We start from the raw sequence: 24,216 nt of genomic DNA on the forward strand, positions 1-24,216 counted from the left end.
AACTGAGTGCAAATTCATAATTTCGTACCTTCCTGGTGCACTGGATATTTTATCTTTATACAATTACCTTTGTTGTCTCTGGGCATGTTTTTGCATTAAAGTCTGCTTCAATGGGAACCTTGCAGTTACACAAGCTTTTCCTGGGTGCTCCAAATAATGGAAAACCTGGATGTACTTCCATACTTCCAATTCGTTTGCTTCCAATTGGTTTTGCTTTCTTTTTTTCTTTATTTTTTTTTTTTGAGAGAGAGAGAGAGAGAGAGAGAGAGAGAGAGAGAGAGAGAGAGAGAGAGAGAATTTTAATATATATATATATTTTTTAGTTTTCCGCAGACAACATCTTTGTTTGTATGTGGTGCTGAGGACCGAACCTGGGCCGCATGCATGCCAGGCGAGCACGCTACCGCTTGAGTCACATCCTCAGCCCAATTTTCTCTTGTTTCTAAGAACCACCCCTTTATGGACCCAGGCCAAAGCGGGAAGTCCTTAACTCTTACCCTTTATTCTTGAGCCAGTAAACACCAGAAGCTCACATTGGCCCCTCAGCTGCCTCTCCCAGTCCCCTTCAGAGGTAAGACTAGGCCTGGTGCCTGGCTCACCTCTCTTGCACCCTATTATCCTGGACTTTACATAGTGTACCAGAGATTGAACTCAGGGCCACTCAACTACTGAGCCACATCCCCAGCCCTATTTTGTATTTTATTTAGAGACAGGGTCTCACTGAGTTGCTTAGGGCCTTGCTGTTGCTGAGGCCGGCTTTGAATTCGTGATCCTCCTGTCTCAGCCTCCCAAGCCACTGTGATTATAGGCATGCATCACCATGCCTGGAACATAGTGATTTCTTTAATGTATCTTTTTGAAAATATCATTTTAAATTTTTAATTGAAGTAGTTTTAGTTTCTATGTCACAGATGGGAAAGCAGAGGCATAGAGAGTCCAATGAATGTGCTCAAAGTTGTGGAACTGTCTGGTTTAATAAAGTTCTGGATCCAAACTGCCCAAAGTTCAGCTTCTTTTTTTCTTTTTTATCTTTTAGTGTTTTTTTATTTTATTTTTATTTTTATTTTATTTTTATTCCTGCCCAGATTACTCAGCAGGCCCTTCTGCCCCTCACCTTTTGGGTCTTCCCACCTACATTCTATCACTGCAAGATAACAGAACAAAGGGCAGGAAGCTGACAGAAATGCGGGAAAGCTGAAAGAAGACCTTGGCTATGAAGAGGGGAGACATCGCCCTTCCACCATTCCACCTCCTGGGTCCCCTTCTTCCTCCGGGAGAAGTCTTTTCTGCTGTCCTTCAATGAAGCTTCTCCTTTGCACTCTACACTTGCCTCGGAGTGCTTCTCTGGTGTTATACTTCAGCATTGGGGAAGCAAGGACTTGTCACCGGTAAACAATGGTAACACCATGGCATGAGTTTCCAAACCTGGATTTGGTAATAAGAATACAATCCAGTTGCTACTGGATCCTAGGTCTCCAGGATTGCAATTCCCAAAAGACACTGAATAAATGTCTTCTCTCAAGCCTACTTATTGGTTTTGTTTCAGGTTTTTGGAGAATTTCTGAGCAGTGATTTTATGATCATTGCCATGTGCTAGATACTTGCAAATTTCAATGTACTAATAAAGTGAAGTTGCTGGGCAGGCCGCATCAGCGCCACCTGGAATGCAGACTCCTTGACCCTACCCCAGACTTGCTGAATCAAGTTGCTGGGTTGGGGATACAGTTCAGTAGTAGAGCGTTTGCTTAGCATGCATGAAGCCCTGGATTCACTCCCCGACACCACATACACAAACACACACGTGTAGCTCAGAGGTAGAGTATTCCTGGGTTCAATCCCTGGTACTATGGAAAAGAGTATATGCTATTTGAGATTGAGAAAGTTTTGGAGGAAATTGATTTGCCGCATTTTAACAGATCTATAAAATATGCAAGTGGCAAATGTCTCAGGCAGTATGCAATTTAGAGTTGTGGACAGTATGAACAGTTAAAACAGTGAGATTCACTGCTACCATAGAGTGAATGATTATAGGACGAGAAGGTGGCTGATGAGGACGGAGCCCTGGGGCAGCCAGACAACTACAACTTGGGAAAGCTGCTAGAGGTTGAGACACCGCTTGGGCAGCTCCGCCAAGTCCGTTAAAGCTTGTGAACTACATTTCCCAGAATCCCCTCTGTCTGCGCTTCCTGGCTAGAAGCGGCCAATGAGATACCGCGAGATTTGGAAGGCGGAAGTGAATCGGAAGCCATTACTCTTGAGAGGCGATTACTGTAAGACACATGGGCAAGGGAGAGGTCTGCGGCTTCTCCCTTCGACCTGTTGGGGACCCTCGACTTCCTTACAGCATATGGAGCCTGTCATATGAACTTAGTCTCCGGCGGCGGCTTCCGAGACCTCCGCTCCCTCGATTGTACCCCAGCCCTGTAAGCCCGGTTTTCATCACTAATCCTTCCACCCGCCGCGTTCCTCAGGACCCGGGAGGCCCCGGAAGCGGGGGACCAGGGGCAGGAATGAGGGGGCCGGGCAGCCGGGCAGGCGCGCGAGGAGTGCCTCTTAGGTGGCGGGGTGAGAGGCTGCGGGTGCTGGAGCGGAAGTCCACAGCCTTTGAGTGACGGCGGAGGTGCTGGGAACCTGGTTAGGAGTGGGGCCCTGGAGGTGGGGGCGGCGACAGGCCGTCGGATTTGCTTCTGTTCTTAGGGGCACGCTGCTTTTCGATGTTGTTTGCCTTTAACTTGAATAGTACCTTGTACGTATCAAGTCTCCTGTGCACCTGTTTTAGTTGTCCTTCTTGTGTCAGTGGCCTACAGGTAGCTTTAAAATTCCGCCTCGCATCCGGTTTTTTAACTTTTCGAGAAGAGTTAGGTCTATTAATACTTGCGATGGTCACTAATATTTTGCATTGAGTTCTGCCGTCTTATGTTGTGTTGATTAACCTTTTACTTTCAAATACCTGCACATTAAAAAGCAGGGCATTTACCCCACCCGCAGCCCCGAAGGAGAAAGAAAAAGTGTGAAAACACACACACAAACTTGGAATTGAAAGTTTGAGAATTGAAATTGAACGCGAATCCTCAAACTAGGCCGAGAAAGAGGTTATTTAACCTCAGAACCGAGTGCTCCTATACCGCATCCTCATCTTCCCCATGGCTTTCTTAGTTACTTTCTTTTTTTCTTCTTCTTTTTACTGTGCTAGTCCAGAGCTCTGCCACTGAGGTACTTGCTCACCCCTTTCTGGTGGTTAATTTTATTCTTGAGACAGGGCCTCCAAGTCGCCCAGGCGGCTTCCAACTTGTGATCATCCCAACTCAGCCTTCTGAATAGTGTAGTGCACCCAACTCCTCCAGCATTTTCTTTATGAATTGTACTGCTTATATATGCTTTCTCAAAAATATGTTTGTTTGTTTTTAGGGGCAGCACTGGTGATTGAACTCAAAGGCACTCAACCACTGAGCCACATCCACAGCCCTAGTTTCTATTTTATTTAGAGACCGGGTCTCGCTGAATTGCTTAGCACCTCACCATTGCCGAGGCTGGCTGTGAACTCGGGATCCTCCTGCCTCAGCCTCCCAAACCCCTGGGGTTACAGGCCTGTGCCTGTAAATACAAAAATGTATTTGTTAATTTTGGTAATTATTAGTGAATAGACTCACATGCTTAAGTACTTTCATAGATATCCTTTTTTTCCATATTGCTGCAAGTACACATCCATGATTTATCGATTTCTAAATAACTTACAGGTGAAGTGCTTAAATTTTAGCAATTATTTTTAGGAACATCAGCTTAAATTTGAAAATAAGTTTGCCAAATTCCACAAACTGGGCTTTAATTTGAATTTATATTTAAATTTTGAGAATATTGGCATTTTCAAAGGATATTTATTAATTGGGCACTAGGCATTGAACACAAGGGTGCTCTAACACTGAGCTACATCCCCTTTTTAAATTTTTAAAAAAATTTTGAGGCACGGTCTCGCTTAGTTGCTTAGGCTGATCTTCATCTTGCAATCCTCCTGTCTCAGCTTCTGGAGTAGTTGGGATTATAGGCATGAGCCACTGAGCCTGGCTCCTAACCGTCTTCATACTCTTCATCTTTCTGTGCTGCCCGGATATTCTTTTGAAGAACTACTTTCTAAACTTAAGCATGCATAGTGTCACCTGTAGAGCTTGTTAAAACACCACTTCTTAGGCCCACTCCACCAGGTCTCAGTTGGACTGGCATATGATCTGGTATCAGAATTATTACATTACCCCGAGCAATGTTTGTGCCCTGGCCTGCAGACCACACTTTGGGTCATACCTAGGAAACAAAATTCATTACAGTTTTTAAAATTACTATATGTTTATTTGTTGTCAGCCCATGAGTAGTTTTGAAGAAAGTAAATGTCTGTATTTTGTATTGCTTTGTTTTTGGCACCAGTGATTGAACTCGGGGCACTTATCCACAGAGCCACATCCCCAGCCCCTTTTTATTTATTTATTTATTTATTGTTATTTTGAGACAGGGTCTCCCTAAGTTGCTGAGGTTGGCTTTGCACTTGGCAGTCAATCCTCCTGCCTCAGCCTCCAGAACCCCTGGGGTTACAGGCCTGGCCACCACACCTAACTGTTGCTTTTTTAAAACAGGTTGAGTGGAAGGTTTGGTTAGGGTACCTATATTACCTGTTGGAAACAAATCTGACCCTACCTTTTTAGCTCCTGCAACATTTTATCTAGTTGGTTGAAAGCTTAAAGATGGTGGAGTATACATAGATATGTTGAGTTCCTAGTGCAGCATACTTCTGGACTGAGAAAACAATAGTTGTATGATGTTCTCACATATATTTGTTGCTTTGTGTATGTTTGCTTGCATGGATAACACTGGTAGAAATAGTTGTGGCAAGGGCAAACATTAGTAAAATAATTTGTGCCTGTAGTGTTTGCATATGTTAATTCTGAATGTCCTGGTGCAGCATTGTAAAGTAGAATATAGAGATAAGGTTATATTGGAAGAATTATAGCCACAAAAGAAAACTCACATTGGAATCATCTGAAAGGGCAAAATTAACCTTAGACTGTAACTAGATGGAAGAGGCAGATCTGTCATTGTGAGAAGTGTGGCTGGGCCTCAGAGGAACATGGGAGGTTCCTGGGGTGCTGATTCAAGAAGGCACTCACCCTTGGTGCCAACTCTGTGTTCACGTGAAGCTGAAAGCACTGTCTTGAATTATGTGCCCTGGCACCTTGTTGCCCCCGGAGTCCTGTCCCTGATCCTCTTAAGGGTAGAGTAACATTTGTGGAAATGGTATAGTAGAGCTGCTTTTACTGCATCGTGAAGAGCTGAGGGAGAAGTTAAACGACTCATTAACTCTGTAAAAGTAATCTCCATTCTCACTTATCCTTATGATGTCGTTCTGATTTTCATTGTTTTGTGTGTCTCGTAGGAAACTTCTGAGTTCATAGACTTACACTTCTTCCTATATACCTGTGCTCCACATCCAGCCAGTCTTCCTGCTGTGCCTCTATATTCGGGGCCACCGATTCTTGGTGACTCTCATTCAGCACTGATAAGCCGCCGTGAAAGTGGTACAGTTATTGAGGTGAGAAATGGCCCAGAATTTCTGCTCTGACAGTGAAAGGGTCCCACAGGCCTGAGTTTGATGGGGATTACTCTCTAAGCCTGAGCCACCTGAGCACTTTGCCCCACGTGGAAAGTGTAGATGACGGGGCTCCAGGTCCTGGCCTCAGCCAGATGGCTGTGTCTTAGCCACTTGGTAGCCATTCTCTTCACAGGGGAGAGTGGATATTTGGTTGCATATTCAGAGACTCCAGTCCTCGAATTTCATTAGTTCTTCCTTTGTGTTATTGTCAAGGTTATGCACAGCTTTTACTTGATTAATTTCTAGGTACTTTATGTGTGCTAAAAGAATGTATGTAAGTTTTCTTTATGTAGCATACAGAAAACTGATTTTTAATCTTCATTCTCCAATTCTTTGCCAAGGTATGTTTCTTTCTGTATATGAGTGCTGTGGAGTGAACTCCAAGATTATTTGCTGAAAGTAAGAGTGATGATGAGGAAGATTTCTAATTCAGAAACACTGGTGAGACTTTCTTGGTCTCTGGGAGACTGGAAGGTGGGATGGCCTAGTTCGCTTATTTAGTATAGGTGTCCTTTTGGGGTTTGCAACTCAGTCTTTACCCCAACGGGGAGACTTTGTGTGCACACTGGTCTTTCTGAGTGCCTTCAGGGAGGAGGAGACAGATGGCTGGAATTACCAAGCTTTTCTTGCTGGAGACGGGTAGAAGGCAGAAAGAAAAGAATTTGGACAAAGAAGTGGTTGAGGTGATGTGGTGGCTTGTGGGGCAGTGAGAAGCATAGGTGCCTGCAGTCTTCTCTGAGGGGAGAGGTAATAGGATGAGAAAGATATGCAGGGCATTTTGTGCAGAGGATCAAGTTTCTTTTTTCTTTCTTGTTCTCTTTTTGTTTTGTTTTGGTTTGTCTGTTTGCTGGGATTTGAACCCAGGGCCCTTATGCATGCCAATCGAGCTCTGTACCATCCCAGAAGAGGTTAGGCTGATTTCAGTGGTGAAGGTCGTAATCCATGGCTGTGTGTGCCGATGTGGGTGCAGAGGGCATTGGAGAGAGGCACTTGTGTCCTAAGGGGAGCATCCTCTTAGAGAGCCATCCTGAGTGAGGCCGGCCACCATGGTGAAAGGAAGATCACAACTGTGCCTGGTGACACATGAGTTGGGGACAGTGGATATGGCTTCCCACTTGAGGCCAATCAGGGAGCTTCTACCACGTGGCCCGGAAGTTTGACCTACAGGAGGTAGAGGCCAACGATTGGGCAACTTGCTGCTCAGAGAGAAAATGCCAAAAACAAAACTCAGAATTGTCCTCAGTGAGCAGGAGAGACAGCGGCCTCTGACTTCCTGCTTCCCTCTCATTGCCACAGAGGCCAGCCTGTAGAGAGCCGTGGAATCCAGAGAGTAGCTTCCTACAGGACTTCCACAGGACTCCAGTGCCCTGCTGTCCAGGAAGTTGACTCCTCCTCACAGGATGGCAGCTCTTGGCCTGTCTCCCACATTTGGTAAGTTCTTAGGTCAACTCATGCCCTTGGGTATGGAGTGTAAGTGTCTCCTGCAGCACCATTGAGATAAAGGGGACCTGCACCCACAGGGAGGGCTGCCGGGGAGGACGGGCAAGTTGAAGAATGATGGGAGCCGTCCACTGACTGTGTCTGATTCGGGGTTTTCAGGGATTGGGGAGAGGGGAGAGTGGATATTTGGTTGGTGTGTGAAGAGGGGACAGTGGACGGGGGATCGTGTACTATCCATTTGTTATTTTGATAAAATTAGAGCAAAGTAATAGCTCCATCTCTCAGCATTTCAATTCTTCACTCAGAAATTGAAACTTTGTTCAAATTGAGCATCCCTAAGTAAAACATTCAGAGTGCTCCAAAATCTGAGTCTTTTTGACTGCTAGCACAATGCCACAAGTGCGAAAACTCCACTTAAAACTTGGGCATACCAGCAGGGTGTGGTCGTGCATTCTAGTAATCCAGCTCTGGAGCCTAGGAATTCCAAGTTTGAGGCCAGCCTGGGCAACTTGGTAAGACTGGGGATGCAGCTCAGTGGTAGAGGGTTTGGCTTAATGCCCAGTACAGGGGTGGGGGCGTTCAGACACACTAAAAGTATTCTATGAGATTACCTTCAGGGTCCTTGTATGTTTATAAAACATAAACGAATTTTGTGTTTGGATTTGGTCCCCATCTCAAGATACCTCATTATATATGTGCAAACATTCTAACACCCGCCTCCTCCCACCACCAGTGAAACACTTCTGGTCCCAGGCATTGGGGCTATGAAATACTCGGCCTGTGTGTTGCTTCCTACTGGTAGGTAGGCCTGGCACCCCTCTCTGTCTTTGAGAGGTGCAGGGCTGCTGTGGTTCACAAATGGAGTGTCTGTGGCGTGTTGTTTGGGTGGAGACACTAGTGGGAGAAACGAGATTCTCATGGAGCTTCTTTTCTCCTGTAGCTGTGTCCACCCAGAGCCCTGCTTTTCTCCAAGAGTCAGAATTTCCTCTGTCTTCAAAACACCATTCCTGTCCCCAGAATTTAGACCTATTTGCTTCCCATGGTCTGGAGCCTCCTACACCACCCAGTGTTTCTTCTCAGGTATACAAGGTCTCGGGGCCCTGAGGGGTAGAGTTGTTTTCTAGAATACCTTCATCATTGCACATTAAATTTTTTCAGATCCTCCTTACTCTGGCAGATGCCTGACCAGGACCCCAGAAATAGCCAGGGAAGGGCAAACTTGTCCTAGTATCGGGGAAGTCACAGGAAGTGATTTATGTAGCAAGAATTTCTCTCTGCTTGCAGAGTACTCAGACCTACCCATGCTCAATCCTAGATACGGCTGGGGCTGGGGGTAAAGCTAGGCTGGGTAGTGTGTAAAGAGGTCTCATTAGTTCACAGTACTGGAGACTCGGTGCCTCGCAGAATTGTATTTGAAGCAGAGAGATAGCATAAGATCACCTCATGGGGAAGAGACGATGTTTGAGAGCACACCAGCTGGAAGTCCAGTCTTCAGCCTCCTCCATCTTCCTGTGAACTCTGACAGGCTTCTTACCCCAGGTGTGTGTGGTGTTTCAGGAATCCGTGACTTTCCAGGATGTAGCTGTGGACTTCACTGAGAAAGAGTGGCCCCTGCTGGATTCTTCTCAGAGAAAGCTGTACAAAGATGTGATGCTGGAGAACTATAGCAACCTCACTTCACTAGGTAACCCTGGCCGCATTCAGAATTTGTTCTTACCAGAACCAGATGTTTTTGTTCAAGTATTTTCAGTGACTCAGAAACTAGGCAGGGGTTGGAAACATGACTGAATGAGCAGAACCAGTGCCCACCCGCATGGTGTCTCCCAGAGATTTTGAACCCTGATTGTTGCATTGATTTTGGAGACACCCACGTTTGTGTTCTGAGCTTGGACATGGGCTCCTGAAATAAGAAATCCCCGTTCTTTTGGAGAGAAAATGTGTGGGTGTGGTTTCATGTGTTTTTGTTTTTAAAGATTCGCTGTGTTCTTAGAAATGAGGCACCATCATTTTGTTACTCTTAAGTCAGACTCCACCTTCAGAACCCTGAAGATCAAAATGTTGGCCGCAGTCTAATGGAAGGGTTGTCCTCTGCACAGTCCTCCCTCAACATGTCTTTCCCTGTGAGTAGGGTATCAGGTTGGCAAACCCAGCCTCATCTCACACTTGGAGCAAGAAGAAGAGCCGAGGACAGAGGAGAGGGGCAGTCAGCATGGCACCTGTCCAGGTGAGCAAGCATGAGGGCGAATAGGAGTCTTTAGACTGTCCACTCTAGGCAGCGACTGGAGTGAGGGAGTGCATGGGCCATTTTCTGTTTCTAGAAAAATGTCCAAGGCTGGGTAGTGTGTAAAGAAAAGAGGTCTCGTTAGTTCACAGTACTGGAGACTCGTTATCCTGGAAAGTGTCGTTCCTCCACCCCCAACACATGCACATTATACTGTGTCACAGTTTGGCAGATGGCATCTCAGAGGGAGTGTATTAGAAGGAAAGGTCCTGTGGTAAGACAGAAAGCAAGATACTGAGGAAGGGCCGATCTCACTGATTTCCTAACAGCCCACTTTTATCAGAACTAATTCACCCAGGAGAACAGTATCTCTCCATCTGAGCAGGCCCTACTATATCTTCAGAGTTCCACCACCTTTATATGACCACACTGAGGACCAGGCCTCCAGCACATAAGCCTCTGGGGGACAGATGACTTCCATACTTTAGCAGGGAAGTCTATTAGGTAATGTCACCTGAGGAAATTAGAAAATGCTGTCTTTATTTTACTGGCCATTCATTCTCGCACAAGTCCTTGGTTCTCTATGCCTCTTTGTTTATTGAGGTGCTAGGGATTAAATCTAGGGGTATTTTATGACTGAGACAAGGTCTCACTAAGTTGCTTAGGGCCTTGCCAAGTTGCTTAAGGCTGGCTTTGAACCTGCAGTCCTCATGCCTCGGTCTCCCAAGTTGCTGAGATTACAGGTGTGCGCCACTGTGGCCAACTTGCCCTGTTTAGTTTAATGTTTCTGTGTTGTCTGTCTCATTCTTTTATGCTTGGCCTTCCTGATCATGTACTATTTGAATATCTATCTGAACTGACTTAAATTTATCCTGCCATCATTTCTAAACAGCTCACGTAGCCACATTTTCAACAATTATTTTGCTATTGTGTGTTCTTCCCTTTTGCATTTTCTTGCGTACAGGTAGTATTTGCAAAGTCTGCCTGTTTTGTAACTGTCATTTTATTTTTTCATCAAGTTAGTATTTTGCTAATTTTATTTCAGATTGGGAGACTCCATCTAAGACCAAGTGGTCAATCCTCATGGAAGATATTTTTGGGAAGGAAACATCCAGTGGTGTGACAATGGTAAGATTTACCTGAGATAATTCTGGATCTTCCCCATTAGAGAAGCAGCTGGAGTTGGCAAAGCTGCTTAAGAACGAGACCTGTGGAACAGTTTCAGGTCTCCTATGGAGACCAAAATCTGCGGATACTCAAGTCCTTCATATAAAATGACATAGTATTTGCATGGAACTACACACATCCTCCCGTATGCTTTAAATTATCTCTAGATTGTCTTTAATAACCAATGTAGAAAAAAATGATATTTAAATATTCATTTTTCTGTGTTATTTAAGGAATAATGACAAGAAAAATGTATATGTACTTAATACAGATGCAATTTTTTTTTTTTAATTTGGAGAAAAATCCTAAATTTAGCTTCAGACTTACTCAAGAATTTTGATGGATAAATATTTTTTATAACTTGCTGGGCACAGTGGCACACACCTGAAATCCCCACAACTTCGGAGGCTGAGACAGGAGGTGGCAAGTTTGAGGCCAACCATAGCAATTTAGCAAGGCCCAGTCTCAAAATAAAAAATAAGAAGAGCTAAGGATGTAGCTCAGAGGTAAAGTACCCTTGAGTTTAATTCCTAGAACCAAAAACAAAACAAAACAAAAACCCCAAATACAAAATCCATAACTTATCTTAGATGTTGAGTATTTGAGCTCAATTTGGTTGTGTGTGTGAGGGTTTGTTTGTTTGTATTACTGGGGATTGATCCTAGCAGCTTGCATATGCTGGGCAAGTGCTGTTATCACTGAACTACATCCCAACCCTTTTTACATTTTATTTGGAGACAGAGTCTCACTGAGTTGTCAAGGCAGACCTCAAACTTAGGATACCACTGCCTCAGCCTCTAGAGTAGCTAGCTGAGATTATAGATGTGTATTGCCGTGTTTAGCTTAATTTGGTTTTAAAGAGTAAACAAGCTGCAAGAAAGCTTTGAAAAAGTAGCACACATGGAGCCTTATAGTATAGCATTTGCCTTTCCTCTTGGATAGAGTTCCAGTGAGACAGGAACAGCACATTGGCACTGCGGATGATGGCATCTTCAGTCCCAGTGGTGAGCATCTATCTTTGAATGTTTAGGCTGAAAGGGGCTGGGGTATAGCTCAGTGGTAGAGCACGAGTTTAGTATGCATGAGGCCATGGGTTCGATCCCCAGTGCCAAAAGAAAAAAGAAGAAGAAGAATGCAGTGTTTGTGGAAAATAACCCAGTCAGCTCTCCTCTCTTAACCAACAGGAAAGAGCTCATCTTGGGGAGAAGTCCACTGAATACGCCCACTTGTTTCAAGTCTTCAGCATGGGTGCTCATCTCACTCAGCCAATGGGGAGACACCCCGGCAAGAGGCCCTACCATCGCCACCATTGCGGGGCAGCCTTCAAGAGCAGGGCGCCCCTCACTCAGCACGTGAACGTGTATGATGGGAGGAAGATGCACGAGTGCCAGCAGTGCCAGAAGGCCTTCACCACGAGCGCCTCCCTCACCCGGCACAGGAGGATCCACACTGGGGAGAAGCCCTATGGCTGCAGCGACTGTGGGAAGGCCTTCAACGACCCCTCTGCCCTCAGGAGCCACGCACGGACACACCTCAAAGAGAAGCCCTTCGACTGTAGTCAGTGTGGGAACGCCTTCCGCACCCTCTCGGCCCTGAAGATCCACATGAGGGTCCACACTGGCGAGAGACCCTACAAGTGTGATGAGTGTGGCAAGGCCTACGGCAGGAGCTGCCACCTCATTGCACACAAGCGAACACACACTGGGGAGCGGCCCTATGAGTGTCAGGACTGTGGGAAAGCTTTCCAGCACCCCTCACACCTGAAAGAACACGTCAGGAATCACACCGGGGAGAAGCCCTACGAGTGCACACAGTGTGGCAAAGCCTTCCGCTGGAAGTCTAACTTTAATTTGCACAAGAAAAACCATATGGTGGAGAAAACCTATGAATGCAAAGAATGTGGGAAATCCTTTGGTGACCTCTTGTCACGGAGGAAACACATGAGAATCCATATTGTGAAGAAACCAGTGGAATGTCGCCAGTGTGGGAAGGCCTTCCGAAACCAGTCCATCCTGAAGACACACATGAATTCTCACACAGGAGAGAAGCCCTACGGGTGCGATCTCTGTGGGAAAGCCTTCAGCGCCAGCTCCAACCTCACTGCACACAGGAAGATCCACACTCAAGAGAGACGCTATGAGTGCGCAGCCTGCGGGAAGATCTTTGGTGATTATCTGTCACGGAGGAGGCACATGAGCATCCATCTGGTAAAGAAGCGTGTGGAGTGTCGGCAGTGCGGGAAAGCCTTCAGGAACCAGTCCACCCTGAAGACCCACATGAGGAGCCACACGGGAGAGAAGCCCTATGAGTGCGACCATTGCGGGAAGGCCTTCAGCATAGGCTCCAACCTCAACGTGCACAGGAGGATTCACACTGGGGAGAAGCCCTACGAGTGCCTTGCCTGCGGGAAGGCCTTCAGCGACCACTCATCCCTCAGGAGCCACATGAAGACACACCGGGGAGAGAAGCTCTTCCCGGCCTCAGTGTGGAAGAGGCTCCAGTGAGCACTCCAGTCGGCGGCGGGAACACTCGGACCAGAAAGGAACCTTCAGATGTGAGGGAGAAGCTCTCACCTTACAGAGCACAAAAGAGTTCATGGAACGTAGGAGAAATCCAGTTGGTGTGAAGCCTGTGAGAAGACAAGTTGTTTCTCATCAGTTGGGAGAACAACACTGTGGGGGGATGTATCTGGTGTGGAAAAGCCTTCAGTGTACATCTAATTTGTAAACATGTGAGAACTTCAGCAGGCTGGACTGTGGCCCTGTGGTAGAGTGCTTGCCTAGCATGCATGAGGCCCTGGGTCCCATCCCCACCAAAAAAAAAAAAGAAATAATTTCAGCGACACTTTCTCAACCTTTTGGACACATTAGGGAGAATTTTTGTCAGTGCAGTGATGGGGGAAATCTTTTCATTCTCACACTCCATTCCTCATGAGATAAATCACACGGAAGAGAAAAATCTATGGGGTGAGGAATGTGGGAAGTCCATAAAGGGGGTGAGCAAACTAACCAGCTGTCTGTGTTTGTATGGTTCATAAACTAAGAATAGTTGTTCCATTTTAAGAGGAGAGTTTGTGCAGAGACCCTCTGTGGCCCTCAAAGCTTGAAATGCTTGCTATTTATAGAAAAGCTTTGTTGAGCCTTGGTCCACAGCAGTGCTCCTCAACAGGTAGGGGTTTGTTCCCCAGGGGACATTTTTGGTTGTTACTGGGGGAGGAGCCACTGACAGGTAGTGGGAAGACATTAGGATGGTGCCAAGCATCCTACAGTGCCCAGGAGCCCCTGCCCCCCCACTTCAAAGAGTTGTGTGCCCTACAATAACAGTACGCTGAGGTTAAGAATAATTGTACTTAATGTCAGCACCAAACTAGAGGAAATTTCTTTTTAATTTTTTTTTTTTTAATTAACATTGTTCTTTGAAGAAATTTGTAAGAACTTAACATTGCTGATAATCTCTATGTGTCCCTTCACTTGTGCAAATGAGAATTCTCACTGGGAGAGAAGCTTTGATGATATTCTCCAGTGAACGCAGGATTGCACTTCTCAGTCCTTCATCATGAAAACAGGCCCTAGCTCATGAATTTCTAGTCTTTATTTTTAAGGTTATGCTCTTCTAGATAACCATTAGGCCTCATCACAAAAGGTTTGTATATAGTATTTTTACTGTAGCTTCATTCTTAAAATATCTAATTTCATTTTGGATAACTTTCTTGACCAATGGCATATTTAGAATTGTGTTACATACTTGGTGACATAGGTATTTTATAGTACCAATTACTGGTATCTGATTTCAGATGCATTGTGATCAAAGCATGAAGTCTTCATTATATGGATCCTTTGGTATGTTTGTGGCCTGCTGTCCAGCCAAGAATGGCATAGACTTCTAGTTGCATCCACTGTCATCTTCCATATCAAAAGAATTCAAATCTCATATTTGGTGTGCTATTTTTTAATGTCTCTTAAACAGATTTTCTTGCAGTTGGTACTGTCTGCATCCCATAACCCTGGCCATTGACAAATAAGCAGAGGCCACTGTGTGGGTTTCTGAGAAAAAGCTCTTGAAAACTAGTCCTTCTTACCTAGATTCTTCTCTCCACATTTGGTTCTTTTCTCCCTACGTCTCACCTTGCAAGGAGATTCAGCTCCTAGTGTTGAAAGATTTGTGGCTGTGAAGGCAAAAGCCAGTCTAAGGAGGATGCTACAGCAAAGTCACAGTGAGCAGGGCTTCCCTGTGGCCTCCGAGTGTCTGTGCCAGCCCTGGGTTTGTTACTTCCAGACCTACTATTACATGAGAAGAAATAAAACTGATTACTGGCTTATGGCGCTATGAATATTATTTCTGTTTATTTTATTTCTTGGTGGGAAGAAGCATTTGGTATTTGGTGAGTTTTGATAACTTCTACTTTTGTGTGTGGGTATAATGTGTATATTTTGAATTATTGGATAAAGGTTTTTGAATTCTTTAAACCAGATTTTAAAATTATATTTTAAGTATTTGATGTACTTAGACATTTATTTTCTTGACTTATTTTTTGTTAGAAGTCCACAGGTGTTCCTTGGCTTACTGTTCAGGTATGTCCTGATAAACCCATCCTAAAGTCAAAAAGTCCTAAGTCAAACCATTCTAAGTCAGGGACTGCTGCTAGTTTTCACAAAAGTCCAAGGAAGCAAGTGTTGTCTGCATCTTCATTTTGCACAGGGGAAATCTCAGACAAAAGATTCTTGGTTGCTTATTTGAAGCCAGCCTGTTGGCAGGCAGTAGTGCTTGGATTTCAACCCTGGGTCTGGCTCCAGAGTCCATGCCTCTTACCTCAGCCATTGGTCTGAGATGCCCAGGGTTGGACTGGGGATTCTTGCCCTCTTGGTGCTTATGTTTTAGGTGGGATTGGGACATTTGATAAGTAAGGATGTTGTGCATCAGGTGTGACAAATATAGTGGGAGGAAGCATTAAGCATGGTGATGACAAGAGTGGATCCATTGGGTTGGTAAGGAAGGCTTTTCACTTAAAGGTTCGTTTGAACAGAGGTATGCTTAGGGCATGTGACAGTGTAATCTGGGGATGAGAACTCTTGGCGGTTCAAAAGTGACATACAGCTCTGCTTGGGCCAGCCTTGCAACTGTAGAGGTGTCAGTGGGATGAGTGGAGCAAGTTTGGGCCTCACGATTGATGAGGTCAGAGCTGTACCCTGGGAACAGATCATGGAGCGTTTTGTGAGTGAACTGGAAGAACTTTTCCTTCTGTTCTCAGTGTGGCAGATAGTCAGTGGAGGGTTTTGAACAGAAGAGTGATCACTACCTGGTTTATATTTTCAGAAGGATGACAGGATCAAGGTACACACCAAAAGCCAGCTGGAAGGCCATTGCAGAATTCAAGTTAGGTGCAGTGGTGGCCAGATTATTGGTAGTGGGGGTGGTTTATCAGTGAATCAGGATGAAAAGAGCTATGCTTTCAATTTTACTATGAGATAGTGGTCCTCTGTTTTTATATCAATTTATTTCCTCTTCTGCCGATGGTACAATTAGTTGTTTCCATCTTTCCATGTTATGGATAATGCTGCTACACAATATCTTGTGCATACCTTTTGGAGCATTACTTTCTCTAGGAATGTGAAATTGCCAGGTTGTATTAGTAAGTATCGAGGTAATTTGTATGGTGACTATAACACAGGAGGTGTTTAAAAAGAGGTTTTATTGAAATGTGACATAAACATTAAAAAAGGTGCTTAGTTAATGAGTGGACAGTTCCGTTAGTTATCACAAGAACACATCCTTAAAACCACCAAGTCAAGAAAGAAGGATTAACATTTCATAAAACCCCTCTTGACCTCTCCAATTGAAACATTATGTAGTTTCCCTTGGGTATTTAATCGTTCATCAGAAGTAATATTTTTTATGCCATTACATCTTCTATTCAATTTGTGTATATGAAAACTACTGATTTTATGTCTTAATTTTATAACCTGCTGCTTCACTGAATTATTTTTTTTTTTAGTTTTATCATTGCTTTTCCGAGTTTTTTTCAAGTATACTATGCAGCAAATTGAGATAGCTTTACTTGTGTACTTAGTCTCTGGTTTTGCTTGTCTGATTGCATTGGCCAGTACTTCTAATACAGAGATGTATTAGAAGATCTTTACCTTACTTTAGATGAAATGACTCAACTGTTTTTTTCTTAAGATATTATCTTGTATGTAGAACTTAGGTAATTAACAAGCGCCCATACTTTCCACTTCTTATTCTTCGTTTTTCCACCAGCTTTCTGAGAACTCTGTCTCAGATACTTAAGACATAAAGTCTCAGGTACCGACAGCAGCCAGATACACGTGACATCATTACAAAGTGGTATTCCAGCCCATGGGAGTCCAAGCTTCACACCGGGGAGGCTAAGAATGGGCCTGGAGAACCAACAAGGATCTCAAACTGCACACACAGATCTTGTTGCTGTGGGCTGTGTTCACTCCCTTGTATAGGATCTGGCAATCAACTCATCCCACCGTGGAGAAGAAGCAGCAATTGATTTAATACAGCCTATGACTATCCTAGGTATTTAAAGGGTGGGTGCTCACAGGGGTGGACTCTGACTTTGAGGCCAGATTTGTTTCTTCTGCTCTTGCTTGGTTCCTTGGAAGGCCTCATAGTCCTTTCCGTCTCTCCCTCCCTCCCCCCCCCTTCCCACCTAGAGCTTACCACTGAGCTACATCCCCTGTCCCTGCAGCCTTCTGCCTTCTCCCACTCCCACATTGCCATTTTTTGAGCTTTCTTAGCTCACTGCTTGGCTTTTGTTCTGCCTGCATAGGCGTCATTCCTCACCTAAGTTCCTAGGGGAATGGGTCAAACACTGCTTAATATTTGTGGGTGGGGACAGGCTGTGGGATTTAGAGTAGAGTGGCCAAGAAAACACATGGACCCTTGAGTTTTCAGTAATTTGCCTCAGAATGATTTGTGCATCATGCTGACTTACTTTCTCCTTTGTACAAAGACTTGGGAGTCTATCAAGTGTGTGTCTGAGCTTGTTTCTTGGTCGGAGATTTCCCCGGTCCTTTTGATGCTGTGAGTGACTGTGTTACTTGGGAAGGCCCCAGAGTTCCTTTGGTGGTAGGACACAGCATACTTGGAGCCCTGTTGTGTTGACCTATTGTTTACATCCTTTAGTTAAACAACTACTTTTATCAACCACATTAAAAATTCTTTGTAATTCTTGCATATACTGGGAATGAACCTCTGTGGTATCCTCAGAATCCACCACAGGTTGCAAATGTCTGGGGGAAAAAATTGCTGACATGTACTATGTAGTTAGCCTTACTGCGGTTGTGTTCATATTGAACATGTACAGATTCTTTTTCTTGTCATTCCCTAAAGAATACAGTATAATTACTATTTATGTAGCAATTACATAATTAATATTAAAAGCCATCTAGAAATAATTTGAGCACTTGCCTCATATATATGAGACACTGGGTTCAATTTCCTAGCATCACATAAAGGTCCGTCAACAACTAAAAAATATATTTAAAATGTATATATATGGGAGGGGTGTGCCTATGTTCTATGCAAATATGAGGCCATTTCGAATGAGGGACTTGAGCACCCGAGGATTTTGGTATTTGCAGAGGATTCTGAAAGCAGTCCCCCACAGATATTTGAGGGATGACACTTATTTTCTGCTTTTTCCAGGTATTCATAGGCACTTGCTGTGCACACAGGTCACATTCACATGCATCTGCATGGCACTGTTGGAGCAAGAGGACACTCAGGTGTACAGCATCCTGGTGGTCAGTACTGTTGAGGAAGGGTGTGGAGAGAGGGCTCAACCCACGGACCCTGTGCTGTGCATAGTACACAGTCATGTTTGGTTGCTTGATCTTTTCGGGAAATATGGTCTCTCAGAAATCCTCTGGAGGCAATTGCCTCTCAGCCTCCCAGTCTCCAAGAACAGGCAGGAAGTAAAAGAAGCAGGTTGGCAATGTCTACTGAGGATCACATAATGCTTTCTTTCTGCTCTGATAGCAATTCCTGTTGGCTCTATAAGGCCCTGTATTACTGTATTTATTCGGTTTTCATGTTGCAAGAATTGAAAAATGGTTGCTCAGTCAGAGAGCACTTGCTTCTCCCTGACTTTCATGCCTGTGTCAGGCGATGCATCAGTGGGGCTCAGAGGACCTGATGGACAGCTGCGTGACCACAGGGCTTTCAAGTCTTCCTTTGGCCACCTGTAGCCCTAGATCCCTTTTCTGCACTCGCAGTCTTGCGCACAGTTCCTTGGATGTGGTCCAGGGCAGTTTCACATCCCTGAGTGGCAGTGCTGAATGTTCAGTGGGCCTTTGTTAAAAGTTTTCATAGCTCATTAGTAGCATTAGCAATCACTTGCTGGCTTTTGCCTAGGATTGGAAAAAAAGGATGCATACCACAGAGGCCATTCCGCAGGGGAGAACACTTAGCCTAGAGTAAAGTGGTGCCATTTCTGTAATTAGAAGCTTTGGGAATCCAGCAAAACTGTTCCCTCTGTGCCCAATTTTTCTATCACATAAGTTAGCTGCAGGAAGAAGTAATGAATTCCAGTGGGATTCATTACTAAAGGGCCCAGGGCTCTTGCTTCTCATTGCACTTCCCTGCCAGCACTCAGGACAAGGGATCTTGCTCTCTGGAGGGGACTTTTAATTAACCCAATCTTCTTGTCTCATTTTCAGTTCCTGGAGCCACTCCATCAAGGCCGTCTCTGTCTCCTGTAACATTTAAAGAAGTTTCAATCCATTCAAATATTTTCCTCTGTGAGAAACCTATGTATACGTCATGAGTTTCATGGTGTTCCTTATACTTAGGTGTTGGGAAGAAAGAGATCAATAAGACATGTTCCTGTCCTTAACCAAGTAAGGGTCTGGGAGCAGAAGTGAACAATAACAGCTATTAGGGCTAGTCCATTCAGGAAACCCCAAGAAGGGGATGTTGAATGGGGACAATCAGCCTGTAGGGAAGATGACACAAGCTAAGTGAGAGGCTTATTAAGCGATTCAGGAACAGAATTTAGTGGTTATGTCAGTCCTGAATGCAGAGGCCCAGAAAAAAATGACTTCATCAGGTTCTTGAGATAAAAGGATCATTGGAGTAGGAGATAAAGCTGGAGGGTTAAGACAGGATAGTTCATACACAGCATGCACCAATGATACATGTGTCACTTAACATTGGGGATTTGTTCAGGAAAATGTGTTCTTGGGTGCAGGTGATTTCATCATTGTAAGCATCAGGTGTACTTGAACACCAGGCAATATGATCCTGCAGGACCTCTGTGATGATGTGCCACGCACGCAGGCAGTCCTTCCTGTCAGCACACATTTGTGGCACATGAGTGCATATTAGTCACAAATGTTAATTGGAAGTTGATGAGAATCCATTGGCATTTCATGAGATTTTCAGTTTAGCAAGGTAATCACTGTTCTTTCTTTGGAGATGGATTGAAGGGGACCTATTTCTGTTAACTTGTGTCGCATATCAAGCCATCTAGAACAGCAGTTTAAAACAACTATTTGGCCAAGAGTAGAAGGTACACACCTGTAATCCCAGGGAGTAGGGAGGCAGAGGTAGGAGGATCACAGGTTCAAGGCCAGCCTCTCAGCAACTTAGGGAGACTATGTCTCAACATGGGAAAAAAAAAAAATAGACTGTATGTGTAGCTCGTAGCTCAGAGGCAAAGCGCCCGAGTTCATTCCCCAGTAACAAGCATTTGTGTAATTTTTCACTGTTTGATTGACAATTTAGGTCACACTGAGCTGGAGAGTTTTTTGCACTGGCATCTGCAGGGTGTTACCAGGTTGAGTGGACGATTACTTGGTCTCCGCTCCTGGCTTATCCTCCAGCAGTCCAGGCAGGGCCTGTGCACACACTGCCCAAGGCTCCCCTGGTTTTCAGGCCCCTGCTGTATGGGCCAGTGTAATCAGGTGGTGATCCCAGAGTGGAAGGGACATGGATATGGAGAAGAAATGGAGTGGAAGTTCATTTTGCATCTGCCACAATGTCGATGTACTTTTATTGTAAAAGTCCAAGTGAGAGGGAACAGTTTTCTTGAGATGCAGTTGACATATAGGAAACAGTGCATATTTATAGTGTTCACCTTGGCAAGTTTGGACCCAAATGAAACCATCCCCACAATCAAGTTAGGGAGCCCCCAGAAGTGTCCTCAGGTGTCTTATTGAACAGCTCAAACCATGTTTTTCTATGAAGAATCAAAGTTTGATTTCTACCCACTAGCTTCCTTTCCCACTATCCCCCATCCTTTATCTTCCCATCCATGTGGTAGCCTGGAAGAGCTCACAGTGAAGTCCCCATGTTCTCTCATGGGAGATGTAGAAATAGAGCACTATTTGGAGCCCAGAGTTTCTTTGGTAACTATGTGTGGAAATTCTGCATAGAGAATTCTAGGGATAGGGACAAAACTGCACAGATGGAAGGAAATTTGGTTTGCAGTTCTGAAAAACTGGTCAGTGAGTTGTCCAGAGAAAGCCCCTTATTTTATATGAGATTGAAATTCTTTATAAAGCCACTCAGACACTGGGATTAGATTTAATTCCCAAAAAGCTTCAAATGTATAAATCTAACTAATTTTCTAGATTCTTGTCTGCTCCTGGGACAGAGTGAACCCTATAAGCTCTAATTGGTGACCCCCATGCTTCTGCACTGTAAGGTCCCAGAATGCACTTCCCATGCAGGTTCTACATGAGGACTGTCATTCATTTATTTAGAGACATTAGAGCCCCCCCGCTTTTTTAAATTTCTGGTCATTGGACATAGGACGGGAATTGTCTGTGGATGGTATCTCATATGATTGATTGACAGAAGTCTTCTCTTTTTCAGTGGAAAAGTCTGACTCAGAGTTGGAAGACCATGACTTTCCCTCCTATATGTTTCTATCTCTAGGTCTTTTTTCTGGTTTGAAATAGGTTTTATGGTAAAGTTAGGTGATGGTCCTGGGTGAAGTTAAATTTGGCCATAAATGGAACAAAAGGATAGTGGGTCCGCATCCCTAAATGAAGGCTTTGGAAATTGAGCCAAGTCTGTGCTACAGTATCCCTTGGTCCTTTAACTCCTACAAGGAATTGCACCTTGTAGGCTCCTGGGACTTAACTTCCTGCAGAACCCCTCCAAGAAGAAGAAAGGTCAGCAGAAAGACACATATCTTTTCCAAAAATATACTTGGAGGCAAAATCCATAGGAAAGGTTTGCCTTTTGCTCAGAGAGTGGAGATGTTCTGATATTGGCAGGCCAATGATTGCTACTTTGTCCTTTTTTTCCAAATGGAGGTGGGGTACTGCCTCCCAGGGTGAAGTGTGAAACAGGTTAATAAATTGAGGTAATGGGCACACAGAAACCTCCAGTTTAGCAAAAATTTATTTAGAACTTTATTTAGATTCTAAGGACTTATAACAGACAAGGGTCCTGTTTCAAGGTTCTTGGGGGTGTGAAATAACTAAAAATGTTCTTCAACTTATTCAACAAATGTGGTTTGGTGTTTCTAAGATACTCCAGACCTGAGGCCTCCTGTACCCAAGGATGCTTGACTAGATTTTGCCCCAAGAGGACTTCTGGCAATGTTCAGGGGGCATTTGGGATAGTCATGACTTAACAGGGAAAGAGTGGGGAGGTTGCTACTAAAATCTAATGACTTGAGGACACAGAGTTGCTAAATGTCTTACAATGCACAGGACAGTCTGCGCCACATGCATGCTCACAATATCTGACCCCAACTCCAACAGTGCCCAGGTTCGGAAGCCCTGGAATAGAGTAACAATAGAATGCAGTTGAGGGAGAAATGGGGGACTATCAATACCACTTCAGGCTAATAAGGATAGTCATCTTTTGGAGCCCTCCTAATTCAGCTCAGGTCACTAGGGCAAAGGCTTCCCTAGAGTGGCAGGAAGGTTGGAAATGGACTGAATCAAGTCTTTTTTCTTCTGGAGCAATCAGTTTGTATCTCACCTTCAGACATGTGCTGGAGGTGTGACATACAGGGTCCAAGGCAGAGCACTACTTAGTAAAAAAGTACTGTGTTCATAAATATGTCCCCACCACTTGTTGAGAATCTGTAGACACTTCACATTTTCTGCTGACAGGGTAGACATCCTGGTAAATGGCAGAGTTAGGACTCACATTGACCCTGCCCTAGTCCAACCCAGTGCTCCCCAAGAGCATTCAGCAGTCCTCAAGCCAACCCAAGAGGGTTTTAGTTTTGTGCTCTCAGTTCAAGAGCATCTCCCCATGGAGCCGAACCATGTGAAAAGGAAGCTTTGTCCTCTCTGCTCCCTGTTGGAGGAGAGTTCTTATTGGGGGCCATTTCCTGGTTCAGTCCATAGTTTCCAAGAGAGTTCTGTGCTGTACTCCACATATCTCGCCTCCAGCAAACAGTGCCTCTTCAGAAGGCTGAGGCTAGGATAGGGCACTCCTCTCCTATGTGACTTCCTTGGTGCCATGAGTCAAGATGGGATGCATGCACTCAGCCCTGTGCCACCTACAGCCTAATCTGCCCTTACTAGTTAGTTTTCTCAGCTAAGGGATTTTTCCTAGTTATCGGTTGCCCATCATTCATTGTCCTTGATGGATACTGAGCCTTTTGATGTGCTGCTTCAAGTTGTCTTCAGTTCCAGAATATTTTCTTCTAGTATTTCAAGAGTAGTGTTTCTTTTCTGTCTTCAGAATATAGAGGGATGGAACTGGTGCAGAGACACAACAGTCATCAGCTCTGAATTTCTGTTGTTTATCTTTGACTTGCATTATCCCTCTGAGAGCAAGCTCCTCGGCTGAAGAAGTCTCCTCAGAGCTCCCTTCAGTTCCCTGTTCCTGAGGCTGTAGATAAAGGGGTTCAGCATGGGAGAAACCACGGTGTACATCACCGAGGCGATTGAACCTTTTCTGGATGGATGGGCTGTTCCAGAAGTGAGGTAGACCCCAAGGCCTGCACCATAGAACAAGGAAACCACTGAGAGGTGAGACCCACAGGTGGAAAAGGCTTTATACTTACCTCCAGCAGATGAAATGCCCACTATGGCGGAGATAATTCTAGCATAAGAAAAAAGAATCCCAGACAGGGGAATAATGCCCAGAAGGCCAGTTACACAATACAGCAGGACATCATTGGCAAGGGTGTCTGAGCAGGCCAGCTTGAGGATCTGAGCAAGTTCACAGAAGAAGTGGGGGACTTCTGTTTCTTTGCAGAAAGACACCCTCAAAACCATTAAACTCTGCAGCAAAGAATATGTCAGGCAGATTAGCCAAGAAAGCAGAAGCAGAAGACCACAAAGGCGAGGGTTCATGATGACTGTGTAGCGTAGCGGGTGACAGATGGCCACGAAGCGGTCATACGCCATCACAGTCAGTAGCAAACTATCCAACCCAGAGAAAATCATGAAAAAGTACACCTGAGTAATGCAGGCTTCATAGGTGATGGCTTTATTCTGTGCCTGGGCGTTCGCTAACATCCTGGGGACCGTGGTGGAGGTGAAACAGATGTCCACGAAGGACAGGTGGGAGAGGAAGAGGTACATGGGGCTGTGGAGGTGGGAGTCAGAGCTTACGGCCAGGATGATGAGCAGGTTTCCCAGGATGGTGACCAGGTACATGGACAGGAACAGCCCAAACAGGAGAGGCTGCAGGGCCTTATCTTCCCACAGTCCCAGAAGGATGAATTTTGAAGTAGCTGTTTGGTTCCCTGGTTCCATATAGCTCATGGAAATTGGCTAGAAAGAGGAAAGCATAGTTAAAACAGAAA

The 24,216-nt window shown here is 44.8% G+C and overlaps 2 protein-coding genes across 2 annotated transcripts; one reads left to right on the plus strand and one right to left on the minus strand.

Annotated features, from left to right (window-relative positions):
• Window positions 1-2,220: 2,220 nt before the first annotated feature.
• Window positions 2,221-14,798, plus strand: Znf317 (zinc finger protein 317). Its single transcript, XM_078035569.1, is given in 10 exon segments — window positions 2,221-2,423; window positions 5,420-5,575; window positions 5,977-6,076; window positions 6,932-7,066; window positions 8,016-8,155; window positions 8,633-8,759; window positions 9,204-9,299; window positions 10,342-10,424; window positions 11,648-12,925; window positions 12,927-14,798. Coding segments are annotated over 7 exon segments (2,019 nt in total). The 5' UTR covers window positions 2,221-2,423; window positions 5,420-5,575; window positions 5,977-6,076; window positions 6,932-7,035; the 3' UTR covers window positions 13,191-14,798.
• Window positions 14,799-23,221: 8,423 nt separating this feature from the next.
• LOC101959696 (olfactory receptor 7D4) lies at window positions 23,222-24,166 on the minus strand. The gene has a single exon (XM_005342145.4). It carries the CDS (start codon window positions 24,164-24,166, stop codon window positions 23,222-23,224), a length of 945 nt encoding a protein of 314 aa, XP_005342202.4.
• Between the last annotated feature and the right edge of the window lie 50 nt (window positions 24,167-24,216).

Source organism: Ictidomys tridecemlineatus, chromosome 2, assembly GCF_052094955.1.
Source record: "Ictidomys tridecemlineatus isolate mIctTri1 chromosome 2, mIctTri1.hap1, whole genome shotgun sequence".
NCBI lineage: Eukaryota > Metazoa > Chordata > Mammalia > Rodentia > Sciuridae > Ictidomys > Ictidomys tridecemlineatus.

Bases quoted from the DNA above. Each gene is read 5' to 3' on its own strand.
- LOC101959696 (XM_005342145.4), bottom strand. From the start codon at position 24,166: ATGGAACCAGGGAACCAAACAGCTACTTCAAAATTCATCCTTCTGGGA.